Source organism: Balaenoptera ricei, chromosome 10 (assembly GCF_028023285.1).
Source record: "Balaenoptera ricei isolate mBalRic1 chromosome 10, mBalRic1.hap2, whole genome shotgun sequence".
NCBI classification, from domain to species: domain Eukaryota; kingdom Metazoa; phylum Chordata; class Mammalia; order Artiodactyla; family Balaenopteridae; genus Balaenoptera; species Balaenoptera ricei.
The window spans coordinates 102,090,193-102,102,917 of record NC_082648.1 but is presented as its reverse complement, the minus strand read 5'-3'; the positions used below and the strand labels follow the sequence as shown (position 1 = coordinate 102,102,917).

Below are 12,725 nucleotides of genomic sequence, written 5' to 3'. Positions count from 1 at the left end.
CAATATCTGCCTCTTAACTGTAGGGTCTAGTACATTAACACTAGAGATAATTTTATCGACACGGATTTAGGTTTACCGTTTATATTATTTTTTTCCTTTTGTCCCCTCTGCTTTTCTTCCTCCTGTTTATCCTTTCTTGCCTTATTTAAAATTTTCTGAGTATTTTTAAGAAGTCACTTTTAATTTATCTATTTTTAAAGCTATATCTCTTTGCATTATTTTTTAGTAGTTGTTCTAGGGGTTGTAATATACATCTTTACCTTTTCAGTTTACTTAGGATTAACATTGTACCACTTCATGTAAAAGGTAGAAACCTTGAAATAAGTCCCTTGCTGCTGTATTCAATGCTACAGCTGTCATATGTATTACACCTACATATATTATAAATCCTATCAGACAATATTATATATATATTTGCTTCAAACAATCCAGTTTACTTCTTTTAAATTAAGAGGGGAAGTACTCTTTTATATAACCCGGATATTTATTGTTTCCAACATTCTTTATTACCTCCTAAACATCCAGGTTTCAATCTGTTGTCATTTCCATCACCTTGAAGGAATTCCTTCGGCATTTTTTTGTGATGCAGATCTGCCAGTGAAAAAAGTTCCTTGGTTTCTTTTACTTAAAAAGAGTTTTTATTTAACATTCATTCTTGAAGAGTATTTTTGGCTGATATAGAATTCTATTTTGAAATCTTTCCCCTCCTTTGGCCTTTTATTGTTCCTTTATTGTATTGGAACAAGATGTTGTTTTACTGTCTTTTGGCCTATAGTTTCTGCTGATAGGTCAGCTGACTTCCATCCTTGGTCTTCTGTATGCAATGTGTCCTTGTTCTCTGCATAATTCCCAGAAGTCTCTGTATAGAGTGTCTAGGTGTATTTTTCTTTGATTTTTATCTATCTTGGGGTTTGTTGAGATTATTGAATCTGAAAATTTATGTCTTTCACCAAGTTGTGGATTTTTTTGGCCATTAATTTTCAAAGTTTTTTTGTGCCCTATTCTCTCCCTCCTCTGCCTCTGGAGCTCCAATTATGTGTGTGTGTGAGACATTCTGATATTGTCACACAGGTCCTTAAGGCTCTGATCAGATTTTTTCAATCCTTTTACTTTTTGTTATTCAGACTGGGTAATTTCTATTGGTCTAGATTCAAGATAACTCTTTACTGTCAATTCCATTCTCCTATTGTATACAACCAATGGGTTTCTTTTTCTTTTCTTTTTAAAATAATTTTAGATACTGTATTTTGCTCTTATAGAATTTCCCTGTGTTTTTAATGATTTCTATTTTTATTTTTCACTGAGATTTCCTATCTTTTCATTTACTTTAATCATATTTTCCCTTATATACTTGAGGATGTGTGTAATAGCTACTTTTACATCCTTGACTGCAATTTCTAACACTGGCATTATTTTAAGGTTGAGCTCCATTGATTGCTTTAGAGTGGGGTTGTATTTTCCTATTTCTTTGTGTGATGAAAAAATTTTAATTGTATCTTGGATGTTGTGAATTATATTGTAGAGACCCTGGGTTCTGTTATATTTCTCTGAAGAGTGCTGGTTTTTGTTTGCTTTAGCAGGCATTGAACTTGGATGAACTCAAACTGCAAGCTCTGTCAATTGGTAGCTCAAACATCAGTTTAGTTCTTTTATCATTAGCTGGTGTCTGTCCTGCCTGTGTGGCTCAGGGATCAGGCAGAACTTTGAGCAGAGTTTATGCACAAAATGTAGGCTCTCCCTGTCTGCCTCTCTCCTATCTGGAATCCTCTCTCCACCTTCTAGTGACTCTGGTTGTCCCAAATTCTGCCCTCTGTTCTTCAAGCCAAAAAGACTGTCATTTTCTACTGTTGACATAGCCATTCTATCAGAATTGACAGCTTTGGCCTGGCTTGGGTTAAAAGCCACGTAATGTAAACTTATCTCCTGCCATTCTACAAGTGTGAACTTCCCTCCAGAATCTGTCCTGGTTCATTCTCCAGTGCCCTCCAGTCATTGTTGATTTTCTCTTTGTTTACTTTTGTTCTTTTGTATTTTGTCTGGAGTTTGTAGATGTTGTCTGTGGGAAATTCAAATCCCAACAGAGTTACTCAGCCATACTGGAAGCAGAACACTTAGATATATTAAGAATCCTTAGAAAAACTTAGATAGAATGAAGTAAAAATTAAAGACCCTTTTGTTCTTCTCCTCCATGAGGAATGTCTCCTTCCTACGCACTTTTAAAAAATTCCTTCTGTATATTGTTCCAAAAGTGTAATATTTTCAATTCATAAACTAAATATAGGATTGGGGAGTTTTAAAACTTTACATAAGTGATAGCACCCTGTGTTTATCACTCTGCAACTTTTTCCCCTCTCAGCATAATATTTGGAGATCTAGCCATGTGGAAACATGCAGATCCAGTTTATCCATTTTACCTGCAGGACACTATTCAGTCACATGGCTGTAACTTTCATTCATCTGCTATTCCTTCTATTGACGGACACTCAGGCTGCACCTAATTATCTGCTCTGATGACGCTGCCGTAATGCTCTGTACCTATGTTTCTGGTTCTTTCCCTCGACTTACAATTGCCGGATCAGCTTTAACTTCAACAGCTTGCTAAATCGTAATTGTACCAATTTACATCTCTACAAGCAGTGTTAGGAAAGTACCCATGCCTCAAAATATTAACAATGGTTCTCGCCGGGTGGTAAAATTTTAAAGGATGCTCACTTTGTTTGCACTTTCTGTCAGTGAATTTTTTTCCCCTGAGCAATTATTTTTTCTGATAACAAAACAGTAAAGCTTTTTGTTATCAAACCAACAGCAGGGTTCACCCTGCCTCTTCCATCCCATCCACCCCAGGGGAGGACCCCACCCTCAGGGGCCCACATAGCTCAAGCCTGGGAGCTGCCCGGGACTCCCCCCTGTCTCCCATCTTTCTCCCGCGCCTGCCTGAGTCCTGTGCATACTGCAGTAGCTCTAAAAAGATGTAGTTTGTGCATTTATTTGCTTTTCTTCGCAACTATTCTGCAAGCCCCTTGAAGGCAGGAAGTGTATCCCCCTCACCTCTATAACTGTGAGACTGGCACCGCCTGGCACAAAGCAGAGGCTGAAAAGCACACAGGGAACCGCAGAGTGGAGACTGCCCTTCCATGACACAAACAAGAAGAAGCTCAAAGAGCTTACCCCGGCCTCACTCCCACCGTGGAGGACAGAGACCCAAGCTGAGCCTTCCGGCTTTGAACTCCCCGCACTAGGTGACATGACTTGCCTAGGGTCACACGGCTGTGAGTTTGAGCTGTACCAGAAACGGGGAGCCCATTGCCTGCTCCCCCAGTGACGGCAGCCTGGATCCCTTCAGGGTAGACCGGCCACTTGCTTTGCCTACAGACGTTTCTGTTCTGGTCAGGATTCATTCATTCCTGGTACCTGTCAGCTACAAGGTCTGGACAGCCAGTCTAATCTCCCAAGTCACTTAAAATCTCCGTCATTTCTGCAAAAGTGAATGTTTGGACAATTTATTTCACACGTCCTGTCAATAGAGACACCCTGGAGCCCTCATTTCTGCATCATGTTTCATTGTTTTAGGCTGATATGCGCCGCGTGTGTCTCCAACACATTATCACCGTAATCACTTTCTTTGGCTGTGGAAATTGTGCTTTGATACAAGGGAAGGGTGACAGGGCCACGCCTGCTGGAGCTAGGATTCCACAATTATCTTTTGTGAAAGGGAGACTGTTATCAAAGCAGCCACAGGAGAACGTCTCGGGGCCACCTCTCGGAGTCAGAAAATTTGAACCATACATTTCACAAATGTGCTTCGCACTGTAAGCCTTTCTGCGTAATGCATGAGATTTGATTTAACGTCGTTGTTAATTCTGGTGTTCACACTGCTGTGCTCTTAGGGGAGCCGTCATTTTTATTTCAGATTTTTTTTTTTCCTGGCAACAGAACTCTGAGGCTGTTTTAGGGTTGCTCTGAATTGTATGAGAACGAGACACCTTCCTGGGGGCAGGGGAGCAGATGCCAGGCAGGTTTTCCAGAGGCTGAGGCCAGCGGGGGACAGGTGGTGGGTTTGCCTCGGGCTCCAAACTGAACCCCTCTGGGCTGGGGTCTGGGCCCCTAGGGCCTGGCTGTGGTTGGTTGGAGCTGGAGGGTTGTGTTTTAAAAAAAGAAAAAAGAATGAAGGAGAAAAAAAAGAAAGAAAAAGGCTTTGTAGCAGAATAGAAGAGAAAGGAAACAATCATCACTTTTCAAGTTGTACAGAGAATCGTTCTGGTCGGCTTAGTGGTGAGAGAGGGCGAGCTGGAAGGAAAAGCAAAGACAGATAAAGAAGACGGATGGAGTGGGAGGGGAGCAAATCCAGAGCCGGGAAGGGGGGATGCGGAGAGACCGGTGAGGGAGAGGGAGCTGGGAGGAGACGGGCGATACCACTCAGACCAGCAGACCCTGGGCGCCCCCAGATGCCCAGGACACGGGGCTGAAGAGGTGTGGAGGGGGCGGGGCACACGGAGGGAGGAGTGTGGACAACCATCCGGGCAACCAAGACATGTTTTAAACCCAAAGATGGGGGCTTCCCTGGTGGCGCAGTGGTTAAGAATCCGCCTGCCAACGCTGGGGACACAGGTTCGAGCCCTGGTCCGGGAAGATCCCACATGCCGCGGAGCAGCTAAGCCAGTGCGCCACAACTACTGAGCCTGTGCCCTAGAGCCCGCGAGCCACAACTGCTGAGCCCGCGAGCCACAACTACTGAAGCCCGTGCGCCTAGAACCCGTGCTCCACAACAAGAGAAGCCACAGCAATGAAGAGTAGCCCCTGCTCGCTGCAACTAGAGAAAGCCCGTGCGGCAACGAAGACCCAAGGCAGCCAAAAATAAATAATTAATTAATTAAAATAAATAAATAAAAAATAAACCCAAAGATGTAGATGGTTCTAGAACAACCAGGAAATGCCCAAAATATAGTGTGGCAGCAGACAAATCTTTTTTTTCCCCAATTTTATTGAGAAATAATTGACATACATCCCTGTGTAAGTTTAAGGCATTCAGCATGATGGTTTGATTTACGTATATTGTGAAATGATTATCGTAATAGGTTCAGTCGACAGCCATCAGCTCATGTAGACAGAATAAAAAGAAAAAATTTTTCTCCTTGTGATGAGAACTCCTAGGATCTACTCTCTCAGCAACTTTCCTATGTATCGTACAGCAAGGTTAGCTACCGTCCCCGTGTTGTGCGTTACTTCCCTAGTGTTATTTACCTTATAACTGAAGTTTGTAACTTCTGACCACTGTCTTCCAGTTCCTATTCCCCCCACCTCCTGTCTCTGGTAACCACAAATCTGATCTCTTTTTCTACGAGTTTGGTGTTTTTTGTTTGTTTTTGTTCCACGTATTAAATGAGAACATGTGGTATTTGTCTTTTTCCGCCTGACTTATTTCACTTATCATGACATCCTCTAGTCCGTCCATGTGGTCAAAAATGGTAGGATTTCCTCACTTTTTATGGCTGAATAATATTCCATTGCATAGATAATTACATCTTCTTTGTCCATTCATCCTTAGAGAAATACTTAGGTTGTTTCCAAGTCTCGGCTGTTGTAAACACTGGGCAGACAAACCCTGATGTCCACACTGGATCGTTTAGCTGTGCTCAGATAGGAAGCAGGGAGGTTAAACGTGACCAGACGTGCGGTGGAGCTGATTCTAGCTCAGGCCTTGGGGTTTCTGAGCTGGAGGGAAGGGTGCAGTGTGAAACCCCTCCCCCCACTGTACAGGTGGGGAGACTGAAGCCCCAATCTCTGCCTTTTTGCACAGGGCTGAATCCCTGCTCTGCCACATACAAGCTGTGTGACTTGGAGTAAGGCCCTTTCCCTCTCTGGGCCTCCAGGTCCTCATCTGTAGACCAGGAACGAGACTATCAGAGAAGACACGGAGGCCCACCTGCACCACGGCAGGGAAACTTCATCAGGGAGGATTAATCCTCCCGGCCTCTCTCCCCACCCACCGGCCCTCCCTTGGGAGGGGGAGGGACTATTCTGAAGGTGGGCCTGGGAGGAGGAACTGAGCCCGTGCTCCTCAGGAACTAGCTCTGCAGGACACGTGGATTCTAGCCCATGACTTGCCCGGGGCCCGCGACCAGGTGGTGTTTGTCGAAATCAGGGTGACTAGTTAGCAAGCGCCCTTGGCCACAGACAGAACTCAGGCCGGGCCCCGGTCAGCTCGAAGCAGGCATTTTGACACCCCCTGAGGGGCTCCCGAGTCTGCTTTTCCCGCAATGTTCTGAGCCCGGACAGCGAAGGGGGGTGTTCTTTAAAGCCCCTCAAGCCCCAACCATGAACACCCAGCCGGCCGGGCTCCATGGGGCTGAAGAGGCAGGTGAGGAGGTGGTTCTGCGTCAGCCCCGGCGCAGCGCAGGGTCCAGCGAGGATGGCGGTGGTCTCCCCACCAGCCTGCGGCCCCGCATGGCCGCGTGTGTCGCCCTCCGAGCCCTGCAGGAAGCACCCAGCTCAGCCCCCGACCACGTCCGCCCCAACGGGGCTGAGCCGGCCTCTCCCCAGGAGGATGTACTGTGTCAGTGGGAGGGTCCCCCCTCCAGCACCCGCCACCAGCTCCACCTCCTCTGCCCCAGAAGCTGTAATAGGACCGATGTCCTTACCACCTGGACGGCCAGACTCGGGGACTCCGTATTCCAGCCTGGACGCGGCACGGAATCTGCATCAGAGAAACACGCAGATGCTCCCCTGCCCTGGTCTGCCCGGTCCTTGGCACGAGGTGTCACCCATCCGCTGCCAGGCACTGGGAGACGGTTCACCGTGCACATGTCCTCTCCCTTAGAGACAGTGAGGACAGGCAGGGCAGAGGACTGCACTCCACAGGTCAGGGAGTGGAGTGAACACGGAGGTGAGAAGAGGCAGGAGGGAAAACGAAGGAGAGAAAAAGAAGAGGCTTGGGAGGGAAACTTTGAGCTGCTGACCTCTGAGAAATGAAGTCAAGTGATGGAGAGGGGGGAATGAAGCAGTTTATTTTAAAACCAAGAGGTGGTGCTAGGGTACGGGCTCCAGCATGTGCCACGGCCCGGAGGTCCCCTCTGCCCTCACTGGTCATCACATCCTCAGGCCGCTTGCCTCGGAGCAGGGTTCCTGCACGGGCCCTGAAGACCCTGGACAAGCCTCCCCCGTGACGTTGCCGCACTGTAGATGCTCAGAAGCTCGGGGTCCCCAGCCGGGACCCACACAGCCAGGCCCTGCCTCGTTCACAACCGCGTCCACTCCCCACCCACAAAGGGCCCGGAGAGGTGAGGGGATGAAGAAGCATTTATACAATGGAGGACGTGGGTCTGGGGGCGAGGGGGGGGGCCCCATTTGGGGTTGTGGACGCTCCCCCCTTGGCCTCACAGGCTGCTGCCCTCTGACCCAGGAGAGCCCAAACCCAGAGCCAGGAAAGGAGCTTCTCTCCCTGTCATTTTCTTATCCTAGTGCAAGGGGTTGAATGGCAGCCCTGCAAAAGGTAAGTCTGCCCAGAACCTGTGAAGGTGACCTTATTGGAAAAAGGGTCTTTGCAGATGTAGTTAAGGATATCAAGACAAGATCACCCCAGATGAGCCAGGTGGGCCCTAAATCCAATGACGAGCAGCCTTATCAGAGAAAGGAGAGGGAGACAGAGACACACAGGAGGAGGCCGGGGAAGACGGGGCCGGAGGGATGCAGCCACAAGCTATGGAGTGCCTGCAGCCACCAGGAGCAGAGGAGGCAGGAAGGACCTTCCCCTGGAGCCTTTGGAAGGAGTGCGGCCCTGCGACACCTTGATTCTAGGATTTCTGGCCTCCGGGACCATGAGAGTACACATTTCTATAGTCTTAAGCCTCCCCAGTATGTGGCACTTGCCACGGCAGCCCCAGGACACTCATGAAACTTCACAGGCACGTCCAGCTCAGGCCACACACAGGTAGCGAGACTCTCCTGAGTATCCCTGGCCCGGGCACGTCCCCCCGACACTCAGCCCAGGCAGGAGCTGATGTGAGAGCAGAGGAACCCGCTAGAGAGGGTCTGGCATCGGCTGAGGGCACCTGGCCCGGGAGCAGCAGGGATGGCACAGGTGACCTGCCCGGAGGCCGGGAGGGTTTCTCGGCGGAGCTGCTGCCCGGTCAGGCCTTGGATGAGGTCCTTTGGGGCCAGGGTGGGGCTCCGAGGCCGAGAGAGGGTGGGAACCAGATGTTGGTCTGTTCGGGCACCGCTGGGGCTGGCTCGGCCCACTCACCTCGTGCAGAAGCCCATGAGGTAGCTGAGGACGGCGTAGCTGTGTTCTGGAAGGCTCTGCAGAATCTGGCGGCAGCGGGTCACTCGCAGGCTGCTCTCCACACCTGCCTCGGCATGAGGGTCCTTCCTGAGCCCGCTCTTCCTGCGCCCCTCCGAGCGCGGGCAGGGGTGAGGGCCAGGGAACAGACTGTCCCTCCGCGGGGCCGGGGGCTCCCACTTCCTTCCTGGCCGCGTGGCTGTTCTCAGCAAACGCCCCCTTCTCTGAGCTCCGCTCCATTCTCCGCCCCGGGCACTGTCACAGCTCCCCCGCAGGCAGCCCAGGGAACCAGATCACCTTATGCGTGGGACGATCTAGGCAAACTACAGGCGAGGGCCAGCGACCTACTTCTGTCAGTAAAGCCTCATTGGCCCAGACCCACACCCACTGATTCATCCATGAATGAACGGCTGCTTTGCATGACAGGTGAGTCCGTGACAGTGGAGTCCGGCGCGCACAGCCTAAAATATTTACTATCGGGCTCTTTAGAGCAAAAGCGTGCTGACCCTGCTCTAGACTAACAAACAACCTGCTTAGATTCACAGCTCAGGGGCCACCCCGACCAGGGCCTGGAGGTACGTGAGCAGACTGAGCGCCCCCAGTGCTGCCACAACTCCAGCCCTCACTGAGCTCCACAAACTGCAAGTCCAAACGCGCTTCAACACGCATTCACCGAGCTCCCGCTGCAGACACACACGTACACACACTCACACCTCAACCCTCCAGCATACCAACCTTCTCCCGCTAAACCCTGGGCTTTACAAACACAGCCACTGCCGAAAGACACAGAATTCCCTGCTGTGAACGTTCTTGCTGGCTTTTTAATAAAAGTCATTCTTTCCTGAACTCAAGCTGTTGCTGGCTAATTTGAGTGGACCAGGAATTCCCTTGGAATTAATATTTCTGAGGAACCAACAAGCTTGGAGGCCGCCATCTAGTTGCCCTGGATCTCTGCTTTCCAGCCTCGACATCTTTCTAAGAACTGTGGTCCCAGAGTAGATACTGGTGTAATGTCCACCTCCAGCTCTCACTATGGTTCCTTCGAAAAAGAGCACTCACTGGTGAGCAGGAAGGACCAGCTCACTGTCGCAAAGCCACCACGTACAAAGCACTTACTGTGTGCCAGGAACCGTGCCAAGCATTTTACGCACATTTAATCCTCAAAGCAGCCCCAATTTTATATAGATGAGGGAGGTGAGCTCAGAGAGGTTAAGTGACTTGCCCAAGGTCACACAGCTAATGTGTGACAAAGCCCAGACTTGAGTCCAAATCTGTTCAGCTCTGAGCCGGTGCTCTTAACCTTGCTATACATTGGGCGATGGTCCCTGTAGCAGTTTCCTTTTTCCCTGGACACCACAGGCCACCTGGAAAGTCCATTTCCTCCAGAGCGTGCCCTGCAAGGACTTGCTTTTGCATCACTTCAAGGAGCCACGCACCCCACCTGAGCAGGGTTGCCAGATAAAACAGAGGACATCCAGTGAAATGTGAATTTCGGATAAACAGCAAATATTTTTCAGTGTAGGTATGTCCCGTGCAATATTTGGAACATACTTATACTAAAAAGGTATTTGTTGTTTATCTGAAATTCACATTTAACTGGGGCTCCTGTATTTTTTAACTGCTGAATCTGGCAACCCTATGCCTGAGTCACGATTCAGCCAGGTTGAGCTGTCGGGTGGCAGCCCAGAAGGCAGGGTCTGTACGCTTCAGAATAATAAAGTTGATGGAATACTAGGCAGCCATTAGAAAGAATGAGTAGAGATGCAAATGAAAAGGAAAGAACTAACTCATAATTGCAAACTTTCTAAAGTAACTGCTCTAAGACTGGGTCGGGCATCTCTGCCTATCACCAGGTTTTGGCTGGAATGAAAAGTACTTCCTTGGGCAGGAACTTATTTGGGTTGGAGTCACCATCCTAGGGGTGCAAACTTGAGCTGTTAGAAACAATGCTAGTGCTTAGTCTCTTAGTGTGTGTGTGTGTGTGTGTATGTGGTGGTGGGGACCTTGGTTATGTCTTTTGGCTCGACACCCACCAAGAAGCACACCCAGTTTTCGGGGAACACTGGGGCCAGAGGTCGCCCCATTTGAAAGCGACAATGTTTGACTACGTTGCTTTCCTAGCGTCCTCCAGCATCTCTGATGTGCCATTACTGGGCTGTTAGGAGTGATCAGTGCCATGGCCAAGTGTGTACCTGACCCACCCCAGAGCATCTGCATCTCCATGCCCTAGAGCTGCAGCTTGCGTCACATCTTGTTGGCGTTCTCTACCAATGTGGGGAGAACTCTAGTCAGTCTCTTCTGAGTTCTTTTTCAACAAGCCCTCAGCTTTTGCGCTTCTATGTTTATCTCTGCATTGTCCAACTTTACCAAGAACCCTGTTAGTTTAACAAGAACCCTGATCACCCTTGATATCTGATCGGGTCCTCATCCCCCCCATCCCCCATCCCTCAGCGGATGTTGGACCACTTGGCCTGCCTGCAGCAAGAATCCTGTTGGATCAGTTTAGCCAGAATCCATCCCCCACCTCTGATGCTGCCTCTCAGTAATTTTCCATCCATGGGCCACCCTTGCCCACCCCCCCTGCCCGACCTGCTCCTTGGCTGTAAACCCCTCCTTCTGCTTGTTGTATTTGGAGTTGAGCCCAAACTGTCTCCCCACTGCCAAACCCCACTGCAGTGGGGCCTACACCTCTCACAATCCCCCCCCGCCCCAGATAGGGGCTGCTTCACTGTGCTTTCACAAAGGTCATGAGTAGCTTTTTCTGTAACAGCAGATGGGTGGCTACCCCCTTTTAGATGAGGGAGCTGAGCTGCTGGAGGTGGGAGTTCCCCCAGAGCAGCACGGTGGGGGGCACTATGACCAGGGAGACGTGCCCCAAATCTAGAGATGCCCTCCGAGACCCCCGCCTCTCGGCCCAGCGGCAGCTGACAACCCCTGACCCCTGTCCCCCGACCACAGACAGTGGTGGCCTGGCTGAGGCCAGCAGGGGTGCAGGTGGGGACAGCCCCTCTCCTCGCCCGCAGTGCCAGCGCCCGCCCCGCCTGGTCCTCGGCCGGCACCCCCGTCGGTTACGTACTGGTGATCCCGAGAATCTGCTTGTAGGCCTCGAAAGTCAGCAGCGGTTGGGGCAGCTCCCACAGAAAGGTCTTCAGGATCACAGCAGGGAGGTAGATGTCGCCATAGTCGTCAAAGTTCACAGGCTTCCCTAGACACAGAACATCGGACGTCTGAGTTCTGACTCTGGGCAGGGGATTCCTGCTTTAAAACAGGCTCTGCCACGAAATGGCTGTAAACCTCCTGAGGGGAACAGCCCGACACTGGGACACAGCTGTCCTGTCCTGGAAATAGGGTGTCGCCCGCCCTCCCCTGCCTCTCCAGGGCGTCCGGCCGAGGCTGGGGGACACTACTGATTCTCTGCCCTGTGGCTTAGCCCCGCCTGGGACGAGAGCGCTCTGAGGTCAGGGCCCGGCTTCCACTGTCCCCAGTACCTGGCACGCAGGCCTGAGACGGGAGTCTGGGGTCTGGGCACAGGACTCATCTGGGCCGCTGGCCCCGGCCCTGGGCTATTCTGGGGTCGGGGGGTGACGGGGCTCTGAGGCGCCCGAGCGCTGTGTGGCCGGCCGGGCAGGAGGCTCAGAGTGGGGGTCTCGGGGGAGCCCATTCACCTTGGTTGTAGAGCCGCTGGATCTCGCGGAAGGTCTGGACGCTGGCCGATCTCCGGAACAGGCCCTTGGTGTGGAGTCCTGCAAAGGGAGAGCCTCCAGGCATCTCACAGGGCCCAGCACCTGAGGTTTCTAGAATGTCCCGTGACTGCCCCCTGCCCACGCATCACCCCGCTGCGGCTGGCAGCTCCAAATGACAACCACAGAACCTCCAGCCCAACAGCCGTTGTCTCAGAGAACTTTCTACGCCATGAACATACAGTTCTTGGGGCACACTGGGAACCACCCCCAGGGACCCCACTTCCTGCCTGATGCACCGCCCCCTGCAGCTCCCGCACCTGCACCTGCAGGGGGCCACTCGTCCCTGGTTGCCCATTCCTCCGACAGAATCATCTTCCTCCTGTTAGGGTAAAAGCAGCCTCCACGCACCTGCCCTGTGGATCTGAGCTCTGGCCTCAGGAGTCTTGGAGGAGCCACAGGGCTCACTTCCAAGTCACTGAGTGCACCCACCCCACTGGCAATGGCATCTACAAACCAAGCTTATCTCTCAGGCCAAAGGAGTCCCTTTCATGGCGGTCCTCTTGCGGATTGGTGCTGTGCGAAGCAACACACACGCTTCACCTCATTTAGGCCTCATGACAACCCCGTGCACCAGATACTGTTATTAACCCCATTGGACAGATGAGGAAACAGAGGCCCAGAGAAGGTAAGTAACTCACCTGAGGCCACACAGCTAGCACACAGTGGAGCCAGGATTCAAACCCAGACAGTCGGGTCAGAGCCCCTGG

The 12,725-nt window shown here is 51.0% G+C and overlaps 1 protein-coding gene across 1 annotated transcript in view; it reads right to left on the bottom strand.

Moving 5' to 3' along the window:
• Positions 1-6,790: 6,790 nt before the first annotated feature.
• ARHGAP8 (Rho GTPase activating protein 8) overlaps positions 6,791-12,725 on the bottom strand; it is a 62,840-nt gene continuing 56,905 nt past the window's right edge. The window contains 4 exon segments of the mRNA XM_059937404.1: positions 6,791-6,812; positions 8,240-8,342; positions 11,352-11,480; positions 11,941-12,018. Coding sequence (XP_059793387.1) covers positions 6,791-6,812; positions 8,240-8,342; positions 11,352-11,480; positions 11,941-12,018 — 332 coding nt within the window.